Genomic DNA, 26,867 nt, shown 5'->3' with positions numbered 1-26,867 from the left:
TGATGATTTTAATTTACTTCTTTTGTGGTTTATGGATGGACCGTATAAAAGAATGTGTTCGAGATCTTCGTCATGATTATTACACCACAGGCAAGTAGGATTATCAGGAAGGTGAAATCGGTGTAGGTACAATTGTGTGACAATGTGACCTATTCTGGCTCTTGTTAAAAATGTTTGAACATGTCTGGGCAAGTTTCTGTACATTTCCAGGTCATTTGGTTTCTATTGTATGGACTGTAAAATTTTTCCTTTGTCAGAAGAGAGCCAATTGTTGATCCATAGGTTTATAAAATGAGACTTTACTAAGAGACCTTGGTTGCAAATATGTTGCCTGTTTTGCAATGTTAACGACTTTCTTGTTTTCAGGTATACCACAATGACTAGATATCCATTGAAATGTTATTTCCTTTTGGAGTTTTTTAGTGGAAATCAAACTTCATTGTCCTAAAATACTACATTCTCGAGTTTTATGGCATAATATATTGATAATGAAAAAATTTTACATGAAAATATGTATCTACGTTAATTAAGCAAAAGAAATACAGCAGCTATAGTCCCGTCGCTCTAATTTCCGGCAGCCAATCACGTTGCAGGTCGGCTACATTTAAATGTGTGCGTCTTGTGATTTGCTGATGAAGACGTTATGCATTTCCTAAGGCTCGATAAATACTTAACACATTCATGGCCAAAGTCGACTTATTTCGATTTTGGTTTGAACGTGTAAAATTGCCAACGTTGACCGTAGTCGATTTAACATCACTGCAAAACGTACGTCATGTTTAAAACCCCTGGTTCAGTTAAAAGGCTAGCCCTTTAAATATTATGGATTTATTAATTTGTCCTACAGAATAATCTTTGTAATGTTGACAATATTTGAGCAGAAAAATTCGCTCTGGCGCCGGGGGTCATATATGCCTCATATGTCAACATATATGCCTAACTTGGAGTAAGGCCACAAAGGGAAACACTGGAGGAGGAAGGTTCGATCCGGTGCTGTGGATTGAATTCGACATAGCTCAGTGGTCAGAGCGCTTTGTATGTAGAACCAAGGACCCGGTTCGATCCCCGGTGCCGGAGCGAATTTTTCTCCTCAAATATTAATAGCCCTTTAAATGCCCGGCAATGAATGTGTTAATATAATCACTCGCCATTTTGGACCTTTCGTTGACGTTTGCAGAAAGCACACGAGGACGTCATTTGCCATTCAATTATTTGCTGAATTACAATGCATTTGATTTATTATCATAGGAGCTACGGTGTGGCAAATAGATTCCTCGTCTGGTAGCTCGGCAACGAAAGAACAAAAATGGCGAATGATACTACCTACCTAGACTTTATAGAGCCTTGACTTCCTAAGACCTAAGATGTAAGCAAAGAGGAGTCACGCCGGGAATAACAGTGTCGTGACTATACATTCTTGACACATACATACATCATTGCAGTGAAGAAACCTCTTCAACTCCCTCAGCAAGGCAGTGTACTACATCGCCATTTTCTTCTCCTTAAGATATTTCATGTTTTTATGGCAAAATTAGGCATAAAATGTAGGGCTTATACAAGGGTAAATACAGTATCAATAAGATTATTTTCAAAAAGTTTTTATCACATCATAGATAGCTTTATGGAATGTTGCAGTAATTTTTCTTCAGAGTTAGTAAAACATCTCCCATAAAGAGAAAAAGATAGAACAAGAGTTCCTAAAATCAAGATGGGATAAAGTTAAAGTAAATCATTCATGTATCAGGTTGCATAAGAAATAGAGAAGTTTGTACTTTTAATAAATCCTCACAAAAGGCAATACAAATAATTAATTAAAAAAAAAAAACATTTGCCATCACCACTGCTGCATTGGATACCAGCCTCGCTCTTTCTTTTCTGATTTTCTTGTTGTCTCTTTACTTTTTTTATTCTCTTTGTCCATGTAGATATCTGATGCTTCTAATGTTACAGTTTCTTCTTCTTCACTGTCTCCACTCAGTTCTAAGGAAAAAAAAAACATTTCATATAAATCACAGATTTGTCACTTGTTATGACTAGAGCCCATACTTTATATAATATGCAACTCAAACCAAGAAATGGATTCGGAACACCTCAAAATCTGTGCTTCAGTGGCTGGCCATGATAATATCTTTGAAAAATACTGGAGTGCAAGAGGTCAAATGACTTTATTGTCAAACGCCTGGCATTAGAAAACAACAACAACATATAATATGCTCAATTCTTGGCAATAAAGCCATTAACTCTCTTGCTCTCCAATATAGAAGAGTGATGTAACAGAAAGTATAAAAGGTAACGTAAGGTAAAAAAGGTAAAGGTATCCCCATAACATGCCATGAAGGCACTTGGGGGGCATGGAGGTTGAGCCCCATGCTTTCCATGACCTCGACACTAGAATGAGGTGGTGTAACAGAAAGTGTAACTGTTTTAATGAAGGCAACACATTTTTATGTTATGGTGGTTATATCACCTACATGAAACACATAACCCCCAAACTGTTGGTTAGTACAGTCAACGCTCGATAACTTGTACTAAAGGGGGCGGAGATCTGTCAAAGTTACGAGAAGTCCATCTTATTGAATGGAAATAAAGTTATACGTTAGGAATGAACACTAACACCATATGTTATCTATACAATAGCAATATTATACTGAACTTGAATGCAACAAGGTTATCAATACATACCAGGTAAAACGGAAACACAAATAACACAGGTAGTGGACAAAGTGGATTAATCAGAGTCTACTGTAATTTGATTGGTCTACTATAGGAGCATGATGGTGATTGATCTGCCATTTTGTTGTTATTTTTCCCAGCAGAACATTTGAAAAAGTTGTCAATCTTCTTTTACATCTTATATTTTTTTATATTTTATTTTCGAAAAATTTGGTCCGAGTTATCGGGCGTTAACCTAGCTGGGAAGATTGTCAGACAACTTTACGAAACATATCCACTTAGGGACGCTTATATATGCCATGGCAGGTCAGCATGCTGAAGCGGCATTTCCTCCATTTTTGATGGAACAGTTATATTGTTGTGACTTGATTCTCACAGCCTCGTTTGTCAAAAACAGGTTGCATCATGGGAAAGTGGGAATGGAATCTTAGTTGAAGAGATTATGGAATGCACTTCCTATCCTTGCAATTCATTCTATATAATATGAAGAGCACAGGAAAAGAACGTGCTTTGTCCACTTTATCAAATTTTTCAGGAGAGCAATTTCAAAGTTTGAAACCGAATTCCATGGATACTAACGGAGATATTGATGAACACTTAAGTCAGTATGAAAGAACAGGTTATCTGAATGAATTTGAATTTAAGTTTGCATCCTTATTTTTTAAAATTGTAGTTTTATTGACATTTACGTAAAGTAATGTCATAAGTTACAGGGAAAAAACGTGCTTCTTATGTACGGAGGAATTCATTTTAGATTAAATATTACAAGTAAAGCTGTTTTCTTCCGGAAACGTGTTTATATGTCTGTTTGTGCGTATTGTGTGTATAGAAATTTTGAATTAACATTCAGAATTTCAAAATCACGGGATTGACAAACCTTTAAATGATAACATAACGTTAAACATTTCCTCTTTCCTTTTTTAACTTTTTCTGTAATGAAGTGGAGTGGGGCATAATAATAATAATAATAATAATAATAATAATAATAATAATAATAAAGATCACTTTTGTCACAAAATGCTCAGGACCTCATAAGAATAAAACAAGATCAATTCTGGCCCAAAACACTCAAGGTATAATAATAATAAAGATCACTTTTGGCTCAAAATACACATGAACTAATAATAATAATAAAAATCACTTTTGTCCCAAAATGCACAAAGCCTAATAATAATAATAATAATAATAATAATAATAATAATAATAATAATAATAATAATAATAATAAATAATAATAATAATAATAATAAATAATAATAATAATGCTCACTTTTGACTCAAAATGCACAGAGCCTAATAATAATAATAATAATAATAATAACAACAACAATAATGATCACTTTTGTTCCAAACTGCACAGGACCTAATAACAATAAAAATCACTTTTGACCCAAAATGCACAGCCCAGTCTAGTGTGGAAGGTTTGTGTAAAACACTCTATCTTCGTGTCCACGAAATTCCATCAAAATCTGGAGGTCCTAATACTTTTCCTTCGATATTACCAGAGAAGTTTCTTTGTTAGAAATAATGTTACCGATATTTTAATTATTAGCGGATATAAAATAAATTATTCAAAATAATTTGTGTTTTGCCTCTGTAAGCAGGACATGGGTATTCTTCAGATTGCTGCTCTCGAAATCGCAGTGAAGCTCTCACCACCGATGAAATCCTAGTTCCATTACACATATCATGATGTTGAATTAGGTGAGGGTGTTCTTTTGTGATGATTACCTCTCTGATGGGCCTTGTAAGAAATGAATAATTCCTCAAATATTTCTTCTGCAGAAATGACTCCCAACTTTCCATCATATCTTGATTAAACACCACAACATCAAAAGGCGTAGGTTTACTTCGAGCTTGTACCATGATCCGCACCCAACCCATTGGAAGTTCTGCTACTGCTTTTGTATTAGTTAGTCCTATATTTTATTACATTCCATAAACGAATGTTTCATTCCGTTCATAAGTTTCAATTCGTTCACAAGATAATTAAGATACTTCAGAACAATATAATTCTTGCTCTGGCCAGAACATGAATCACAAAAATTTTCAAGATATCCGCTTTGTTGTCCATTATTCCTGTCACAAAGTGATTTAAAAAGGATACGACTTCATTGGCTCCTTTTCTACCATTATCTTCAGTACAACTAAAAAACACTGAAGTTTCATCTGAAATTTGATGAATATTGGAAGAGTAAACAGATAATTGCCTTCTGTAATACTAATAGACATCATTGATACTAATGTACGGTAAGCATACATTTTTTCGTAGTCCATGAATATTGCTTCTGTTTCTTCAAACTTCCGACTTCTTAAACGAGCATTCCTCTTTCTGGTATAAAATATTTCAACTTTGAGTTTATGGACCTTGTTGTTACTGGTGATCTTATTAATTTATTCCAAAACTTGTTTCTTCATGTTGCCATCTAAATTATTTTCAGTCAGTCTTGCATTCAGCACTTCCATCTCAGCTGTGTACTTATCATATGCATGTATCACTCCTTGGATATCCAAATGCTATATTGAATTTGGTGTTGAACATTATTCTGTATGTTTCATATGAAATTATTAAATTTTGGTATTTTTTCTTGAACATTTCAAACATCTTTTTCACTGATAGTTCTTCTGGGAGATATAATTTATTGGTCCTTCCATTGCTGTAATGACTGATCGCTTTCGATAAACTGGAATTATTATAATGAGCCCAGTCATATGTAATGATTGTTGATTCCAGTCTTCTAAATCATTAAATTGTCTTATAATACTTGATCTTTCTTCAGCACTTACTTCCTCGAAACACTTTAACAGTTGCAGTCTTCTCCTACTTCATGTGATTGAACCCTTAATTTCTTCATAACTGCAGTCATTCTCCCTCGTACTTTCTTTTTCTTAACACTGTTAGAAGTCGAAGGTCTCTGAGTTCCATCCTCAGATGAAGTACTCAACATTCAATAATATAATAATATTAATAATAATATTAAAATTTAAGTGACAAATTTACAACACTTATACTTCTAAACTGAATTTCTCAAACTAAAAAGATTTATACTTGTACATAAAGTTTATGCAGCAAGAACGAATTTTCTCATTATAACAATAATGAAAAACAATGGGATATTATTTTTACTCCAATTCCCTTCTTCCTGCTATAGCATGCATGCCAATCCGTAAGGAAACTAAAAATTAAATCACAGAAACAGAGGACAGAGCACATTATTTCCCTGTAGTGAGAGGACTTAGCACGTACTTTCCCTGTACGCCAAATCTAAAATCTCTTGTAGCACTTCGACTATTCACATTATCACATTGGTCGATTAATAACTTTAAACTACATGGAATCCTGCATCTCATAGCATGCATAACTCATTTTTGAAAAAAAGTGGACAAAGCACGTTCTTTTCCTGTGCTCTTCATATGGAAATGAGAAACATGTAGTCAAAATTGACAAAATATGTAAATCTCCTGCTACAATGTTCAGGTTGATAACAGTTATGATTATTTGGCAACTGAGGAGATTGATGTTAAAATGGCAAAACAAAATATACATTTGTGCTATTTTTTTTTTTAAATAGGCAATACAGGGCTACTTAAAAATATGTAAAATATTTAATATACGTCAAAATATGTAACTGACAACTTCGGGAATAGGACCTTTTATTGTGATTCACCGACACAATATTTGTTTTCCTCTTAACTACATATACACCAAATTTTCTCACGTTATTTGTCCCCCAAGATCTTTAGGACATGTTTTTCAGAATTCTATTTTCCTCGCGTAATTTCCCCCTCTTACATTTAACAAAAGAAGAGTGTCATTTTTATGAAGATTGGAAGTATCGAAAAAATAAGTACGGGATGCCCAAGGTTATTATTCATCCCTTGTATAATGAAACGTATATGATTCCTCTAGTGACATGGAAGATGATATATAAAACTGGACTCCAGTTAGAAATCTACAATATGGACATCCCAGCTTGACTTATTTATCAAAGAAAATCATTCTAGACCACTTGAACACAACATGTGTTGATAATGGATTGCTAATAATATACATTACTCATCATTATTCAAACATGTTATATATTATCACTGTACAATACTGATTTCCTCACAGTCATAAAATGCATCAATTACCATGTTTCGGACCCACAGAATACGAAAATGATATTAATTTTTGTGTATCACCTAACAGTGTTGAGATATTGCTATCATACCCTATAGCGGAAGTGTTTGTTTCTGCGGTGGGGGGGGAGGGGGGAACTGGCGCTAGTGTGTCTGAATCTGGGTAATTTTCTCCTTCTTTCTAACGGTTTATTATTAGGGACTATGAAACCTCTACGAATGTTCAGGTATCTTTATATGTACACAAAATGAGATCTGCTGGACGATGCTGTATTCGATGGGACTATCACTTCAGCTGACAGAACGGCTTGCCTTGTCTTTAAATCAGTTTGTGTGAATTTTCTGGGAAACTACGGAGCAGACAATTTACAGAGATTTGATGGAAGACTTGTTGAGGGATTACAAATTAATGGGATGCAAAATGTCCCTTAAGATTCACTTTCTCCATTCTCACTTGGATTTCTTTTCATCGAACTTGGGTGAAGTCAGCGATGAACATGGGGAAAGGTTTCATCAGGACATATTAGAAATCGAAAGGCGTTAACAAAGGCAAATCAGCACCCAACATGCTTGCTGACTACTGCTGACAATTTATCATAGATGTTTCAGAGCCATCTTACCGGCATAAGTCATCCAGGAAGAAGTTTTAAGAAAGTGAGAAATTTTCCTATATTTTACCTACTTTGTTACATAAAATGCAGTTATTGTATCATTATTAAAAAATATATTTGGTTGTTTTGGATAATTATGATTTCGTTAAGATAGATGGAGTGATTATAGCAATATCGTTGCAAAAACGTCTCTAAAACGAAGTATGAAAACACAACAATACTTGAAATGTTGCGAAAAATTGAATACGTCCTCACAAAAAACTGTTAGATGATAGAGAAAAACGGACTTCAAATTTGAAATCAATGTGTGCCAATTAACTAAAATCATATATTTTCATTTCTGTGAGTGACGAAAGTTGAAATGCGTTGTACAGTGTTATATGTAAGAGTGTAATAACTTACCAATACTGTCGACACATTTCATTCTCTCCTCAAAGCTAATTTCCTTCACAACTTCTATATCTGAAGAACTAGACATGTCCTCATCAGATTCTTCAACTCTGTCAGTTTTCATTGCCTCTCCTTCTGTTTTCAACCATTGGTTCTCATCTGAAATTGAGTGTGATCATTACAAAAATATACTTCACACGCTATTTCTGGTTTTTTTCTTTCTTTTTTAAGAGGCCAGAGAGAGTTTTCTTAAACATTGTGACCAAATACAGTAAAACTTCATTTATTCGTTTTTATCAGGGTTGAAGAAATAACGTTTAAGTGAGAAAAATGTATAACTGAAATGGCATTTAATAACATATGAAATAGTATCTGAAGACTATACGGAAAAAAACCAGTTAAGTCAATTTAGTAAAATTTTCATAAGGAAAATTGAGAACTTCGTAGTTACATAAAATTCATTTTTCAGTTTATAATACAGCACTCAAATTTATAACACATATTCTTGAAGAAAAAGCGTTTGACAGAGTGGATTGGAATAAACTGAAGGGGATCCTAAAGAAAATTAGCGTGGATTGGAAAGAGATGAGGCTGTTCAGTAATGAAACTATGAGTCAAAGTCAAGATAGGAGAAGAAATTTCAGAAAGAAGTGAAATAGGGAGAGGAGGAGTATGTTAAGGATGTCCTTTATCACCTACCCTATTTAACATCTACTTGAAAGAACTGTTTTCAGAACATGGGAGGAGTGATAGTAGGAGGAAGGAAAATAAAGTCCATAAGATTTGCTGATGATATGGCATAGCAGAAGAGGAGATGATACTGGAGCTAAATGACAGCTGTGAGCAGTATGGGATAAAGATAAATGCCAACAAGATGAAGACCATGGTCGCAGGAAGAAAAGTAAAGAAGATAATCTTGCGAATTCTAAATGCGGTAGTAGAGCAAGTGGACAGCTTCAGATACTTGAGGTGTACTATAAGCAGTAATATGAGCTACTGCCAGGAAGTCTAAAGGAGGATAGCAATAGCCAAGAAAGCTTTTACTAGAAAAAGGAGCATCTTCTGCGGACATCTGGCGAAAGAACTAATGAAGAGACTAGTGAAGTTCTTTGTGTGGAGTGTGGCAGAAACATGGACATTACGACGAAGTGAAGAGAAGCGACTAGAAGCACTTGAAATGTGGATATGGAGAAGAATGGAGCGTGTGAAATGCACAGACAGATTAAGAAACAAAGTTGTGTTGAAAAGAGTGGGTGAAGAAAGAATGATGCTGAAACTGATCAGGAAGAGAAAAAGGAATTGGTTGGGTCACTGGTTGAGAAGAAACTGTCTTCTGGAGGATGCACTGGAAGGAATGGTGAATGGGAGAAGAGTTCGGTGCAGAAGAAGATATCAGATGATAAGATGACATTAAGATATATGGATCATATGCAGAGACTAAGAGGAAGGCAGAAAATAGAAAAGACTGGAGAATGCTGGGTTTGCAGTGAAAGACCTGGCCTTGGGCAGAAAACAATGAATGGATGAATGAATGAATTCTTGAAGAATGTAAGATTATTTGTAGCAATCTTAACTGCTGAGATCCAAATTTAGTTGATATATTACATTTCAAACTCCAGTTAAGGACATAAAGAGAACAAAGGGGATACAAGACGAATGAGGAGAAGGCTACGAAAACAAGGTGAATACAAAGCGAAGACAGGAAGGGATTGTATTTTTATGTAACAGTCAATTTCCAGGTCATCCCCATATGTTATGAGGAGAAAGACGTAGTTCTACGTCAAAAAGGAAAATATGATGAAATGGAGATTATTGCTGGAATTAAATTTGCAAATTTGAAGGGAGGAAGAGGAGGAACCCCTGAAAAAAAAAAAAAAAAAAGTATTTTCCGATTTTGTCCACTGCAAACATCATTCTAGTCAATGCTGGGCAATGAACTCGAGTTTTTTATGATAAGTCCATGCCTTAGCATTAAGTCTAACGTCCACCAACAGCAGAGTATTTTGTTCCATGAAATTCTCAATGCAAAAAATATTTAATGTTAATGAATGATGAATGAAACCTAAAATAATACTAACATATTAAAAACTAGTATGCTGTACTTACCTCTTTTCTGTACCTTCGATTTTGTTCCTTCCACTTTGATGTTCTCTTGTTTTGGAATGAGTTCAGCTGAACCATCACCAAGATCAACAAGGGAGGGTTCATCTTCCTCAGATTCTGCTCCTGCAGAACTATCTGTTGGAGAAATATACTTCATATAAAAAAATTTGTACTTACGATTGAAAAAGAAACATTGTAATGTTAATCACTGAGTGTCATTGTTAGTGGCTGATTATGTATGCAAAAACAATTACATAAACATTTATGCAAATATGCGTACAAGATTGCTAAAATATGTGCTATAAATATGCAATTACAATTAACATAATTATAATTTAACAGACATTACATCAATGAATTTACTTTATTGTCTGCTGTAGTATGTAAGAAATTACAGTTATTCTGAGATATTCTGTCTGTGAAAATTATACATTTGCCACTGAAGTATATCTTACAAAGTGTGTGTATGTATCTGAAGCTCATAATTTAAATATAAAGTTATATTCCTTTTGCTCCCCAGTGTTTAGAGGTAAAGTTTACAATTAGAGGTAAAGATTCTCAGCTTTCCATATGTTCCATATCTACAGGGTGTTAAAAAAAATCCAATATTTTAGGAGGTGATAGTATGCATCAAAACAAGAAAAAAAGGTCTAATAAACATGGGTCCTATAACACATACTTTCTGAGATCTGAACAATTGTTCATAGGAGGTGCTCAATGTGACGTCCATTTATGGCAATGCATTTTTCTGCCCTACAATACAGAATGTTACCAGATAATCATACCGTAGTTGACACCCTGGCATGGAATACTGATCTGTTGCAAGGAATACTGAAAAGTAGAGTTTGGTTGTGGATATGAGCGGGGTTCAGCTGAGATGATGATGTGAATTTTCGTAATCAGCATGTGTGGGCTGATGAAAATTCCATGCACTTGAAGAAACAAGGCATCAGCACCGATTCTCAATCAACATATGGGTAGGCGTTCTTGGCGATAGATTAAGGGCAATACGTGCTACCACAGAGATTAACTGGGGCTCGTTATCAGGACTTTCTAATTAATATATTGCCTACCTTGCTTGAGTATGTGCCATGTCAATAAAAACTGCAGATGTGGTTCATGCATGATGGCACACCGGCACATTTTTTCCGCAATGAGCATGAATACCTGACACTGACATTTCAGGACCGCTGGATTGATTGAGGAGGCCCCACACCTTAGCCTGCTTCTTCCTCATATCTGAATCCCTAGACTTTTGGTTATCAAGAACAACCAGGTCAATTTAAAAGAGTGCGTGATTCCTTATGCCGACGTCACATTGAGCACCTCCTATGAACAAGTGTTCAGATCTCAGAAAGTAAGTGTTGTAGGACCCATGTTTATTAGACTTCTTTTATTGTTTTGATGCATACTAACACCTCCTGAAATATTGGATACTTTTTTCTTAACACACTGTATATCTTTTGTGTATAAGAAGCAAACTACGAATATCAAAGCAGGGATACGAACAAGTCTAACATCTCTCAGTTTAATCCCTGATGAAGAACCAAATGCATGCTTTAGAAAAGCTCTATACACAACAATTTGATATCTACAAATGATTACCACACTGTTGCAGAAGTGTATCTCAATTTCAAGATTGAGCCGAATTTGATGCTTCATGTCATATATCATTTATTAGAAATGCCTCGACTTAAGGGCCGAATTTGTATCTCCTCTGATAGCCAGGCAGCTTTAAAGACATTAAGTGCAATCAAAACAGTATCCCAAATTAATATGGTAATGCTAGAGGACACTGGATCTTCTCTGTTCCTGATGCCCTGTAATGCTATGTTGGGTACAGTAGAGGAGGCAAGATCTGTCTGGTGGCCTTATCATGTACTGTGGCTATATCATCAATGGGTATGAAGGGGAAAGATAGGTTTTGGTCTGAAATGAACTTCTGTGTCGATAGATTCGTATAATATTAACTGTCATGAAGCAAACTGTCTTTCTGATGGCTCATTCTTTTCCTTATAGCAGAGCACACATGGCAGGTCTCACCTCCTGATCTATATCAGGACATACCAGGATCAGAGATAATGAAATTGCCGATAGGTTGGCAAGGGAGGCTCGGAAAATACCTTTGTGGGAGATCGTGTGTATTTGCTTGCTTTCCGCACAAAACCAATACGCAGTAAGTGTGAAATACCACATTCAGTATTCCCAACGTAACACACATAACAATTTCCCTCTTCTTACCGCTTAAGCGCCATATTCATTTTACTGCTTTAGGCTTTTAACATATTATTTTTAGAGACGTTTACCATAGTAATAATTATAAATTGGAAACTTACCACTGCAATTTTACCTAAATTGCACTGTTAATTATTGTTTTTAAATATTTGCAAAAATTAAGTAAACTCTACAACACCACAAAAGTTACTGCATTTGTAATGCAAGTAACATTAAGGAAGCCGTGAAAAAATAAACAAGATTCCAGATGCCGATGTTATTACTGCAATATGTTATATAAATAATATTGTTATTGTCCTCTTTAAGATACGAAAAGCGGTAGAACATCTACACCGTAGTCGTGGTACAACCACTGAAGATGGGGGAGCATAGCCCCCGAAACATGTATGGTTTCTAACCACTTTTATTATTTTATTTATTTTATCAATAAATAGTGTTCAGACAACTGTAGTAATTATCTCCATTATTGTCAATCTTACCGTTTGTTTTAAGTTCGCATTTATAAACTGGGGGAAAAAAAAGATACATGTATATCACGGCCTGCTGGAATATAGTAAACACAGAAAACATTTTATAGCAACAATGTTGAAGATAGATATTTTAGTTTTTAAAAGTTGCCGTCATTGAAAAGAAACCAAGATGGAGATTTCATTGCAACTAATTAGAAATTCCTCTTTCAGGTATGTAATAAACGATCTTCGCACAAAATAATGTACGATAAACAAGCGGTATGTTTGTTTTCATGTTCTCGGAAATTAAAAAAGCTCAACTACGTTTCGCTTTTTCAATCTTTTCCTCGAACATGAAAACATCAACATACTGCTCTTGTAACGCATATTACTATTATGGGACCAGAATCTGTTCTTGGTATCACTCCAAGGAGGGCCAGATGGGAAATCATGCAATGCGTGATTCACCAGCATGGCACACTATGGAGAAATCTCACTAACATTAAGCAAGCTCGAACACTGACAGAGGGTCCTAGCAGACAGATCAGTAGGATACTCTTATCCTTTAACCTTTAGAGCTATAGCAGGCATATTAATAGGGCACAACACTCTAAGGAAACACCTGGATGTGTTGGGACTGACTACAGACCACACATGCAGGAAAAATGGAATCTTCTTTCCACATATTATGTGACTGTGAGCCTTTGTCCACAATCAGATATGTCCTCTTGGGCTTGCATAGGCTTGGACTAAAGGATATAAGGAAGGAAAAATTTGCTGTTCCTCCTCCCCCAAATATTTCCACTACACGCTGCAACCTAGTCAATGTAGGCATTGATCAGACAGTACCCAAGGTACATCTTCATGTTATATTACCTTCTTTGATGGGTACATCAAGTCCATCCTCACTGAGAACTGTACGTTCGTTCCTGTCAACCACCATCCATGCTTCTTTCCTTTGTCTGAATGAATGCAACTGCAGACAAAGTCTCTCATGTGATAAGGACATAATGGAGCCATCACGGGTGCTCTCTGCAAAGCCAACTGGCTTCTCAGCAGTCCTGAAAGTAATACAAATTGTATATCTTTTGAGTCTTTAATGTGGGGAATGGACAAGTGGTTGCTATAGTTAGAAGTACAATCATTACCATACTAGCCACCTGCTCCCTAAGTTAGAGCATTCAAACTTGGTTGACTGTGAGGAATTTTTAAGGGGTGATAAAAATCCTGAGTATGATTTTCACTGCAAGTAAAACAAAACCAAAGAAATCCGTGTTATAGATTTGTGACGTATACAAGAGCCTTGGCCCAGGCAAAATGATTAACTGTTTCTTACTTAATGGCTTTTAAGGAACCCGGAGGTTCATAGCCACCCTCACATAAGCCCGCCATTGGTCCCTATCCTGAGCAAGATTAATCCAGTCTCTATCATCATATCCCACCTCCCACAAATCCATTTTAATATTATCTTCCCATTACATTTCTGAAAAAGCTCGTAAAAGATTCTCCCTTCTAAAAAGACTAGCAGGAAAGAAATGGGGATGCTCTAGGAATACTTTGAACACTACATACAAAATGTTTATACAGCCAGTGCTGACATACTGCGGAGAAATTTTAATTACTTCACCTTTCATAAACGAAATAGAATATGTTCAAAACCAAGCTCTCAGACTCATTACTGGTGGAATCAAAACAACTCCAATAGAGTCTATGAGATTCCTCACTAATATTAATAGCATCAAAATGACAATAGAAGAAAAAGCACTGATTCAATATGAAAAACTTATTAGATTACCAGGAAACAATTGGCATTCATACAGTCCTCTCTGTAGATTGAAAACTCAAAAAAGTTTCATATCCATTGTTCAAGAATTAAAACAGAAAATCAATATCCCGAATTTAAAAGAAAACCTACAAATTAAACCAAACCCTTTAACTCTATTAAATATGGAATATAATCTAAATTTAACAGAAGAAATACTGAAATCAGAAGTAAACACTGAAATACTAAAACAATTGTCTTTAGAGACAATTAATATTAGATACCCTCCACAAAACTGGCTTCATTTATACACTGACGGATCCTTGATCTCCAGAGAACAAGGTGCCAGTGCAGGTGTTACGTGCTGTCTCTTCTCACTTTATAGATCTCTTGGGTATGGAACAACAAGTTTTGATGGAGAAATCATTGCAATAAGTGAAAGTCTCAGGAATCTTCTATGCCACATCAGTAAATTTAAAAATGCAGTTATATTGTCAGACTCCAAAGCAGCTATTCTATCAATCGTCTCTAAACACACACCTTCATCTCAAACAGCAGAAATAACTAAAATGCTCTCACAATTAATATCACTCAATAAAAGAATTGTATTCCAATGGATACCATCCCATTGTGGAATCCTGGGAAACGAGAATGCGGATGCTTTAGCAAAGAAGGGCAGCACTGCTACTTACAGACCTGTTACTAAATCTGCATATTACTCTGTGAAAAGATTTATTAAATCTACATACTTAGACTTCAACAAACAAAATTTGATAACACAATCCCAAGGGAAAAAATGGAACTCTCTGCATCAAAATCCACAGTTAATTCCCGATTTACCACGAAAATCGTCTGTAGCTGCATTTAGATTGGCAACAGGCCATGATTGTTTGGCCAAACACCTGCAGAGAATTGGAATATATCAGTCCCCTAACTGTCCATTGTGCAACTCAAACCAAGAAATGGATTCGGAACACCTCAAAATCTGTGCTTCAGTGGCTGGTCATGATAATATCTTTGAAAAATATTGGAGTGCAAGAGGTCAAATGTCTTTATTGTCAAACGCCTGGCATTAGAAAACAACAACAACATATTATCTTCCCATATACGTCTTGGTCTCCCCAAAGGTCTTTTTCCCTCTGGCCTCCAAACTAACACTCTATAGGCATTTCTGGTTTCGCCCATATGTGCTACATGCCCTGCCCATCTCAAACGTCTGGATTTAATGTTCTTATTATGTCAGGTGAAGAATACAATGCATGCAGTTCTGTGTTGTGTAACTTTCTCCATTCTCCTATGACTTCGTCCCTCTTAGCCCCAAATATTAACTGTTTCTTACCCTACTAAATTCCATGTTTTGTTAGACAGTTGTCTCTGTGGACCAAATTCTTGATTGAGGCTGTTACAGAATTATGTCTCATATCATACAGTACAGAAAAGGAAATAAACAAATGGACTGCCATGAGTTGCACTTCCATCTTATGATGAAAGTAGAGCCAACCCTTTGAAAAACTGTGAACTTTCTTACATTTTTTATTTTCTTTTTTGGCAGTGAAACAAATTTAATTCAAACATCTTCTGAAAAGTAGGAATGTTTTCTTCATTACTCCATAATACCCAAAAAAACGATATTTACCCTGGAAGTATTGTTCAATTCTGGTGGCATTCATAACTTTCGTTCTGGTTATTTATAATCTTACTACTGAAGGATAGTGAATACATGTTCTTTTATGTGTTCTTAAAAAGGAGTTCGATCCTCAGCACCGAAGCGAATTTTTCTCCTCTAATATTAATTGTCAAGGAAAGCTGGTTAAAAGAACATTAATTTGTGGTGAATTTGCATGCTGATGAGATTTATGTAAATCCCAATCAACGGCAGGTGTGATCCTCCAAACAATTTGGGGGTTGCGTGTAAGTGATACAGCAGCCATACCATAAAAATATGGTGCCTACATTAAAGTGGTTATACTTTTCGCTACATCATTCTACTATAATGGAGAGCAAGAGAATTAATGGCTTTATTCCCAAGAACTCAGCATTAATTAACAACAACATGTGGATATATAATCTTTTCGCTGTAAGAAAAATCCTAATATAAACAATAGCACGTGACTGAAGTGAGGCTTCATTGGCCGCTGTTTGGCGCCATAGATTCTTAGTACGTGTTCCCGCCTACTGTTGTACATTCTGTTTCAAGTTAAACATTTCCCATTACTCGTCAAGTAGACCTAACCTCACTACTATGTATTCATTTGTTTAGGAAATATTTACTTTATAATTACTCTAATTAAAACTCACATAACTTATTAAATACAATTAAGACTATTTGTTTTTCTCCGCTTTTGAGAGGGTTTCCACTCTTATGATTAATAACCGCACATACCGAGGATGCAGAAGCCATACTTCAGTACCACGTGCTAACGTGAACGACAAGCTCAAGGGACGTCAGCTTGTTACAAGAACAGACTACCTCGGTATTAATGTTTGTATTCATCCGCGTTGATAGTACATAACAAAATGTAAAAGTAGCTTTTCTTTTACATATGAGTGAAGTTATATGTTTCATTGTATTTAACAACTGGAATTCAATTTTTTATTTTCAAATAATACACGATGATAGTTTCCAAATACGGACTATATTTTCCTGCGTCGTGTGAGTGTTTCGACTGTGAGCCAATCACGGGTATGACAGCCACGTGCTTGTGTTTACATTAGGATTTTTCTTACAACGAAAACAGTATAGATGTATTAGTTCTTCTGATTATTTTTCTTTCATTTCCATTCCTATTTTTATCTCACGAACTACTATAGCCCATAACTCATTTTCTTTTCAGACATTTCTTTTTGTCAATGACTGTGCACATCCTGCATTCAGCTTCATATAAGAAAGTTGGAGTCCACACCTGTGGAATAATGGTTAGCGTGTCTCGCTGTGAAACTAGGTGGCCCGGGTTCGAATCCCGTTGGGGCAAGTTACTTGGTTGAGGTTTTTTCCGGAGTTTTCCCTCAACCAAATCTGAGCAAATGCTGGGTAACTTTCGGTGCTGGACCTCGGACTCATTTCACCGGCATTATCACCTTCATCTCATTCAGACGCTAAATAATCTAAGATGTTGATACAGCGTCGTAAAATAACCTATTAAAAAAAAAAAAGAAAAAAAAAAGTTGAAATAATTCTGCAATGGTATACGTTCTAATTGATTTAATAAAATTCTTCTTGTGCCACATTCGATATTACATCTGTTCAATTTTATATCTTTGTTTCTACTCCTTAGTGTACTTATGCAGAATCCAAAACAACTGAATTCTAATAGCTATTGTTTTTCCATCGATCATAATTTCAGCTCTAATAGGTTCCTTTCAGGGTACTAATAGTGTAGTAAAAGTAAGAAAATTAGAGTTAACATTACGTGAGCATGAAGACACTTATTTTTTAAGCACCTTGCTTTCTCGTCTTCTTCGAGAGCTGACTTTACCAGAGCAACTACTTCTGCAGCTCTCACTGCTGCTCTCTGTGCACACTGAACTATTATGCTGTAATTTGTAAGGGCATTTCCACCCAGGTGCAGGCCACAGAGCTCTCTGTATGCATTCATCCCAAAAACCAGCTGTGCCTCTGCAACTCTCTCCTCGATGGCTGTTGGATCCACGACAATACTGTCCCTGAAACATGTCACAACTATTAGGGCGGTCAGCTTAATGAAAGTTTTGTATCTTTATTAAATAATCTCTTTTCCTTTTATTCTCTTACAGTCTTACTAATAAACCGTTTATAGTTTTTATACGAGACTTATGCAGAGTTGAGACAGAAAACGTTACTAATAAACCATGCAGAAGCGATGGACGTATAAACAGCCTGTAACTATACAATGGGAATTGCTTTGCAGTAGTTATATACACGAAACCTCTTGTTTAAGCGTTGTATATAGAGAAAAAATGGCCGCCTCTCTAACAGCTGTTCATATCCACAGTCATTTTATGATGGTTGCCTAGTAACCAAAGAAGAACAAACCAAAGAGCACAGAATAATTAGAATAATATTACTGTAGCTTGTACTCTTTGACCAAAATATAGTATAGTAATCGATTAGAGCCAGTTGTACTATCGATACTTTACACGCCACACTAGAGCGCTCTACCGGATGCAACAGAGAACCTCAGATATTCTATTATCTTTCGTAACGAAGTAATGACGAAACTATGACGTAGCTGTGTAACAGTTATACTGTTATACATGACGTATGTAGTGATTATTAGTAAGGAATTTACACATGCTGTATAAACGAGCTACTCATTATATAAGTATAAGACAGTTAAACGTCTGTATATAGAGTTTTTATTAGTAAGACCGTTACTGTACAAAGCATAAAGATAAATTTTCACAGAAATACATCAGCAATTACTCTTAAACCATTCAACAGAAATTCAGTATATAAAAGGCTTATAATTTAACAGTCTTACTAATAAACCGTGTATAGTTTTTATAAGAGACTTATACAGCGTTGAGACAGAAAATGTTACTAATAAACCATGCATAAGCAATGGATGTATAAACAGTCTGCAACTATACAATGGGAATTGCTTTGCAGTAGTTATATACATGAAACCCCTTGTTTAAGCGTTGTATATAGAGAAAAAATGGCCGCCCCTCTAACAGCTGTTCGTATCGACTGTCATTTTATGATGATGGATGCCTTGTAACCACAGAAGAACACACCAAAGAGCATAGAATAAGTAGAATAATATTGCTTTAGCTTGTACTCTTTGACCAAAATATAGTATTGTAATCGATCAGAGCCAGTTGTACTATCGATACTTTAACACAGCACACTAGAGTGCTCTACCGGATGCAATACAGAACCTCAGATATTCTATTACCTTTCGTAACGAAGTAATGACGAAACTATGACGTAGCTGTGTTAACAGTTAAACTGTTATACACGACGTATGTAGTGATTATTAGTAAGGAATTTACACACGACTTATAAACGAGCTACTCTTTGTATAAGTATAAGACAGTTAAATGCCTGTATATAGAGTTTTTATTAGTAAGACCGTAAATGTTTGTCATACACACTGCTTTCCACATCTTGATTAACTGGCTGGTGATGGGCCTTGCACTAACAGCACATCAAAAACCAACTTTTGGATAACATAACATTGTTACTTAAGAGATGACTGGTTTCTCTGATCACAAGTAATGATTATTATGGCTGTTTACACGTCCCTTCAAGTGGGGTCTGTTAACATTTAAGTCCGGAGATATTTAAATATCCAGCATAGCCTTGTGCCAGCACTTTTAAATATCTCTGCTACAAAAAATTTTCGTGAGGTGTCAGCAAAAGACGATGCTTTGACATAGAGGCGTCTATTTTTTACCATTAATATTAGATGAAATTGAGTGTCGAATAGTTAAGAATTCACATCGATATTACAGTTGGATTTCTCGATAAAAAATGGTAAATTTGAACACGATCTTGGATCACAGCAGTATTGGTACTAAACCAGGTTCTTGACAATTTAAATGCTAGGCATACTAGTACTACCACTGGATTTAAAGTGTTAATAGTATATTCATAGATTTAAAAAACCGCTCACAAAAAAGAATTGAAACTGGATCTCTTTGATTGGAAAATAATAATAATAAAATAATTATGGTTTGTTTAATGATGCTAGCAACTGCAGAGGTTATATCAGCATCACCGGTGTGCTGGAATTTTGTCCTGCAGGAGTTCTTTTACATGCCAGTAAATCTACTGACATGAGCCTGTCGCATTTAAATACACTTAAATACCATCGACCTCGGCTGGGATCGAACCCGCAATCTCGAGCATAAAAGGCCACTGCTATACCAACTACGCTACTGAGGACGACTTGTATGGAAATGTTTTGCTCAATGACCAATCTAGATTTTCACCAATTTCGTCTACTTTACCTTGTATCAATATCATCCATCTGTGTGTACGTTCTTTTTTCGTCTAAAACTGGTCCTGTTGTTTCAAACTTTCTACCCAACAGTTAAATTTCACGTTTTGATGGAGACTTAACTGCAGAATATCTTAGAATAAACTCACTTTGAGAATTCGAGCAGAACTGTATTTGAAATATGCTTTACAAAGAAACGAGCGTTGTTTAACTGTTTAGATGCCTCATCCAGGCACATAGATTATAATGTTATCATGTTCTATCCTCAGATGGGTGAAACACTTCGAAGATGGGAACACAAGTATCCAAGATGAGCCTTGTAGTGGTCGCCTTCAAACTGCCTACATGGAACGCAACAAGGAAAGAGTTGATGAGTACTGGGATGCATTTTGATTGAATTTCTTGAACCTGGACAGACTATAAATGCTGTCCGCTATATTCAGACAGTTTTGAAGCTCCGTCGTGCATTGGAAAGAAAATCATCCTGCAGCACTGATCGTGTCACCATGGAGAAAATCAGAACATTTGGGTGGCATACTCTTCCGCAATCTCCCTACAGTCCCGACTTGGCATCCTCCGACTACCATCTTTTCCGTTCCGTAAAGGAGCAGCTGCAAAGCCAACGCTACGAGACACTGGAGGACATCCGGAAAGCAGTGTGTCAGTGTCTTCGGGAAAATGAAACGGATTTCTACAGCAAGGGAATTTTCAAACTTACAGAATGGCGGGAAAAGTGTGTGTAAAGAAATGGAGACTATGTTGAAAAGTGACAGAAAAGTCTGCAAATTAAGATGATGTATCTGGTTTACCTAAAAAATAAAAATTAAGATTTATAACAATGGGTTGTTCATGACTTTCGGTATGAGCTTCGTATATTCATTTTTCTACAGTCTTATTATTTACCCTTTGTTGAATAATGCATAGGACACGCATACAGGATGATGATGAAGGCTTATGGGAATAGGATCTCTCTCAGATGGATCGTGAATGACGGTCTCCTCGCCTGTTATGGTGACATCAGGTCGCCGGAAGTGACAGAGGGCAGTTAGTGCAGCAACAGATGCAGCATCAACGAGATTCCCCTCATGGTTCAAGACATTGATGTTCACACGCAGTGCCCAGACCTGCAACAGCATGATTACAGGCAACAATTTATCTACAGCAATATAATCACGTGCACACACTTACAGAGACATGCATACTCAAAGAGACAAAGACACTTACAATAACACACGCTCAAAAAAACACATACAGAGATATACATTTCATTGCTGCACCTTCAAAATCTGCTGTTTTTTTTTTTTTTTTTTGCAGGAGAAAGAAAAAACGTCGCTTTTAATTCCTTGATTTTATAAGTTACTTTCGGTATAATTTCAATCATTATAAGAAAAATGATGAAATTATACTGAAAGTAGCTTTGAAAATCCAGGGAACTAAAAGTGACAATGCCTACTTTGGATATTTTGCAAGACATTGTGTGACGTTACTGTAACAGAAATTCATCCATCTAGCATCATGTATCAAATAAAAAACTGAAAGAGCAACCACGCTCCAATAAGATTTCACCTAATTATATCTTTGTCTTAAAATTACTGTACAGTCCTCGATTTTCTGTCACTAACTAACCCACTCTAACCTTCTCATAGTCCTCGTCTCCTGTCATGTGTCTATCCCCTCAACAAATGCACTCTAACCTTGCCACATTCCTTGGTCTCCTGTCACTTGTCTATCCACTCAACTAACCTAAACTAACATTGTCATATTCCTTGGTCTCATGTCATTCATCTATACAGTCATCAAATCCACTCCAACCTTTCCACATTCCTATGCCTCATATTACTTCGCTCTTCCCTTACCTAAACCACATAATCTTCAATAGCAATATTTATGCAAATACACACTGGCGGACAGTAAAACATAATCGAACACGAGATTCCTTTTTAATAAGAAAACAACAGTATGCAATGCTAACGTCAATATATTTCAAAATATTAATAAAAAGCAACATAATGCTAACGGGAGTATATTTAAAAATATTAGTAAATCTTACCAGTGCCATTGCGTCTAATTTAGATTATATCTCCTCAACAAACCCTGCCTAACTTTGTCGCTAACAGTGGTGCTAGCTTTCAGTAATAGGGTACTCAGAATGAAGTAGGGAAAAAAAAGAGAATTTCTCCTGGTAACAACGTCACAGGTAAAAGTCATACCCATATGTTGGCTTCATTGTGTATTTGATTGCATTAGGTTAATATCGTAATGGCACGGCTGAAAGCTGCAGTACCTTATTCTCCAGTTTAGCATTAACACCCAATGGAACATGAACACTCTATGTCTAGCAAATCCATAGATACAAATGATCAGGTTGGAAATCACTTAATCAATAATAATTTCTTCTCTCATTGCTGACATCTTACATCCAAATAAACGTATTGGAACAGTAATTTCTTTGAATAAAATTTAAGAGTAGTTTCCTTCCTATTTATTTATTATCTCACTCTCATAATTATATCTGTACTCTAGTCTCGGAGTTGTGTAGGACGTGAATCACTTCGTATTTAATTGATTTAACAATGTATGCTGCTAAATTCTAATAGCATTACCATAGTTGAATCGCTTATTTAAGAAAGGCCCTTTGTCCACAAAATAGGCATTTTCATTTTATTGTATGGATGAAATCCTTATACCAAGGCGCTTCATATAGGCAAGAAAGGCCTCATGTCCAACTCATTGTGTGTGTAATATGGGGTTTCGTAATAACTGTTTATTTACGAATGGCCCTATGTCCTGGAGTAAAGACCTTTCATAAATAAACTTGGGTTGTAATGGTTGATGAACGGAAATTGGAAGTATGTAAAAAAGCATTCATGAATCTGTTAGCTATTGGTGAGAAGGTTACAAAAACTCATTTTATTGGATAAATCCCCGAAGGACAACAGAGGCAAACAACAGAAGGCTATTCCAGTCACTACAGTGATGCAAGTAAAAGTTCACATTGCAAGTTTTTCCTTGAAAACAAGTCATTATTCATCCAAGGAAGTACACTACCTTGATGCAAAGTTCGACATTAAAAAATGTATACTCTTTTTAAGGAGAAATATTCTGATTGTTCTGTAAAATATAGTTTTTACTATAACATTTTTAAAAAGCATTTTGACTACAGGTTTGGTAGACCGCAGATAGATACATACTGTGAATGCGAGGAGCTTCACTCTTAATGAAACTGCTAAGAGAGTGACAGAAGCTCAACTAATTGTTCACAAAAGGAGGAGCAATTAATTTTACTCGTATTCATCACTGAAGCAAATGAAAAATGTTATGTTTTATTTAACAACGCTTGGAACTGCCTAGGTTATATCAGCGTCGCCGGTGTGCCAGAATTTTTTCCCGCAGGAATTCTTTTACATGCCAATAAATCTACTGACATGAGCCTGTCGCATTTAAGCACACTTAAATGCCATCGACCTGGCCTGGGATCGAACCCGCAACCTCGGGCATAGAAGACCAGCACTATACCAACTGCGCCAACTAGACCGACGAAGCAAATGAAGGAATACTACAAAGATAAAGACAATGTTTTATGTTTGACCATTGATTACATGGAGAATACATATCGACCTCATATTCCATTCTAACAGGTGTTTTACTTAAGGCCGCTGACACTGAATGTATGTTCTATTCACAATGTTAAGTCTGGTGAGGCCTACTTTCTGTATATCATGAAGGCATTGCAAGGAAAGGGAGTAGTGAAGTGTGCTCTTTCTTGTCACATATGTGAGGGAAGAGGTGTCAAGTAATATCGATGAGCTATTTATTTACGTTGATAACGCAACAAAGCAAAACAAAAATCATTCCATGATTTGCTTCTTGATGGCACTTGTGCATACGGGTCGCTTTTCAAGAGTTGTGTACAGACTACCAATACGAGGGCATTCATACCTGCCAAATGACTGGGATTTTGGTACTGTGAAGCGCAGCCCAAACAAAGTGGATAGACATTATACAGTCAGAGATGTGATAGAAATTATTGCAAGTGCAAGTCACAAATTTCGTGTTAGGCTTGTTAAAATTGAAGACATCTTGGACTTCCAAACCTGGTGCTCCACAACGTATAAGAAATCTCCTGTATCAGAAAAAGCCAAGTTCACAGATTGAAGAATTCTAAGAAAGGAAAGAGAAGTCTTTGCAATATCAACATACCACGAGTTCATCTGGACAAAGAAAGAAATGGATACGTAGAGGCATTACCTTGCACTGGAGGATTACAAACCAAGTACTTTCTATTTGCATTTGGAGCAGAAATAGCTCTGCCAAACCAAAAGGCTTACACTGATTGTCAACCGATTACAGAGGACAAAGTTCGTGACCTGAAATCGCTTTTGCCCAACATTCCCGAAGACAAAAGCGAATTGTTCCGTACTCTGACATCTTCATGGCCAAAAAGCAAAGTAGGAGGCAAGTGGAAGCAACACAGAAGGGAAGGGTAAAAAAATAAGAAAACACAGGCCTACATCTCATGTTTTCTGCTTATTTTTGTAATAAAGGTTTTATTGAAGAATGGAAAAAATGTGTTTATTTAAGAAAGGCCCTTTGTCCAGCCTTTTCAAAAAGCTGTATGCTTGACAATTTTGATGATAGTAACTAAAAATTTCCTTAACATGTTCCCTTTATTTTGTAGTATAACATATCATGTTTTCAGGTTTTTTAAGTATTTAGTATTTTCAATAAACAGTTTTGTTTAATTTCCCACAAAAATATGTTTTTGGACAACGGGCCTTTCATAAATAAGTGATTCAGTTAAGCTAGCTAACCTTACAAGCTAGATGGAAATCCCTCGTGCTAATTCTTCAATTAACGTGAATGCTGTCACTAACTAACAATGCATATCGTCTATTACAGAAAAACTTAGTAAGCCATGCCTACTGTTTTCATAAATTAGATTGGTTACTGTACGTTAAATTTGGTTGGAGTAAGTTGTACCTCGCAATCTACTGATTAAGACTACCGTTCGATTTTGCGACATTAAGATGGATATGTATTGTGTTAGTTCCTGACAGCAGCTCTGAGACCCCCTAATTAATACAAACAGTGTTCTTCGAAATCACAGCACACAATCGTGTTGTTTCTGGTTGTCACATTGGTACAATATACAGGTACCTTCTCTTCAGCCACAATACAGAGGGACTCAAGATCCACGCAGCGGGAGTCTTTTATGCACTTCTCCAACAGACGATTAAGTTGGACTCCCAGTTCAGACTGTCGTCCAGTTTCGAAATGCGGTGCACCCATTGGACTGAGTTCTACGTTAAGGAACAGCAGCCCTTCATTTGGACGTGTTGGCTTTGGCTGCTGGACTTCACACAACACTTGTGCCAAAACCCTTCAACAGAATTTTTGTGAGTTACACAGTGATAGTAAAAACTCATGACTGTGTCATTAATTGAATATTTAGGCCTACTTACTTTGTTTCACCAAGGGATACCTGGCAGCAACCCCAGTCAGTTCCAAAATAAATCTTCAACTCTCTGCTGTCATTCAGGTTACGTCCATCTAGGCGCTTAAAGTTACATAAAAACAAGCAATAAATATATTACTAAAAATAGACATTTAATACTTTTCTACGGTATACCCTTTTCCACAGTGTATGTTCGCTTAACTGGTATACTATAATAAACGGTTAGGCCTAGATATCTTATTTTAGACAATATTTACAGAGTGTATGCAAATTAATTTGCCATCTCCTGCACTTTAGACTGTTATTGTGATATTTTCTTTGTTAGTTTGCATATAAATATAAGTAAATTCATTCAATTTGATCTATCCCTGGAAAAAAAAATCGTAACATGCACTATGTTTAGCATATCACTGCGAAGCTTTACAGCTAAATTTCTCAGGTAGCCTACGCTTGGAGTAGCCAGAAGTCCTCTCTATATACCTTGAGCCAGAAGTAACTAGCCCAAGGTAGTAGGTGACCCCTCTCTTCAAAGTCTAATTCTGAGTATGACTAAATTTAAAGTTTTGAAATAACTGCGTTTTAAAGCTTCATGTTGCTGTGAAAAATTCAATTAACATCAGTCTAATTGGAACGTAAAGTATATATTATGAAACATTAACAAAATTTGGAGTAATTTCAATGATCCTTGGATTTTTCACAGCAATATGAAATTTTAAATTTTGAGTTGTTTTCCTTTTGAACTGGACTGGTCCGTCGATATATTAACAATGTTTACGTAATAATGTTTTAATAAAATATAGGCTAATATGATTTTAACAAAATAACCTAACCTCACCTTTCCTTCAGTTATTGCACGCAGAACGAAGGACTTTTCACAATTTGACAGTATTGTTTCCTTCATTGTGAAGTACCGATATCAATAAATATAATCAAAACTCCGCGATATTTATAATGTCAATTAGTGTATTACAAAAATTATTTCGTTAAAGGGCGCATGCTTTCATACATTGTTCGCACTTTGCATCATTGTGAAGGTAGTAACAATCAGTAACAACTAACAATCGTTAACTATCGAAGTAGTTTGATTTTCTCTCAAGAGATAGAGTAAACATGCAAAAGTGTAGGTAAATGGCAAGTTTAATC

The 26,867-nt window shown here is 35.9% G+C and overlaps 1 protein-coding gene across 1 annotated transcript; it reads right to left on the bottom strand.

The window, feature by feature from the left end:
* Positions 1–1,745: 1,745 nt before the first annotated feature.
* On the bottom strand, positions 1,746–26,789 carry Rrp45 (exosome complex component Rrp45). The gene is made up of 9 exons (XM_069824197.1): positions 26,560–26,789; positions 25,732–25,826; positions 25,427–25,649; positions 21,173–21,393; positions 17,787–18,008; positions 13,460–13,644; positions 9,903–10,034; positions 7,809–7,955; positions 1,746–1,980 (listed from the first exon to the last, which is right to left on the bottom strand). The coding sequence occupies exons 1-9, from the start codon at positions 26,623–26,625 to the stop codon at positions 1,835–1,837; spliced, it is 1,437 nt and encodes a 478-aa protein (XP_069680298.1). The 5' UTR covers positions 26,626–26,789; the 3' UTR covers positions 1,746–1,834.
* Positions 26,790–26,867: the final 78 nt, after the last annotated feature.

The sequence above is a fragment of the Periplaneta americana genome, chromosome 4 (genome assembly GCF_040183065.1).
Source record: "Periplaneta americana isolate PAMFEO1 chromosome 4, P.americana_PAMFEO1_priV1, whole genome shotgun sequence".
Taxonomy (NCBI): Eukaryota; Metazoa; Arthropoda; class Insecta; order Blattodea; family Blattidae; genus Periplaneta; species Periplaneta americana.
Note: the sequence above shows the minus strand (reverse complement) of the source record. Positions and strands in the feature narration are given on the sequence as shown.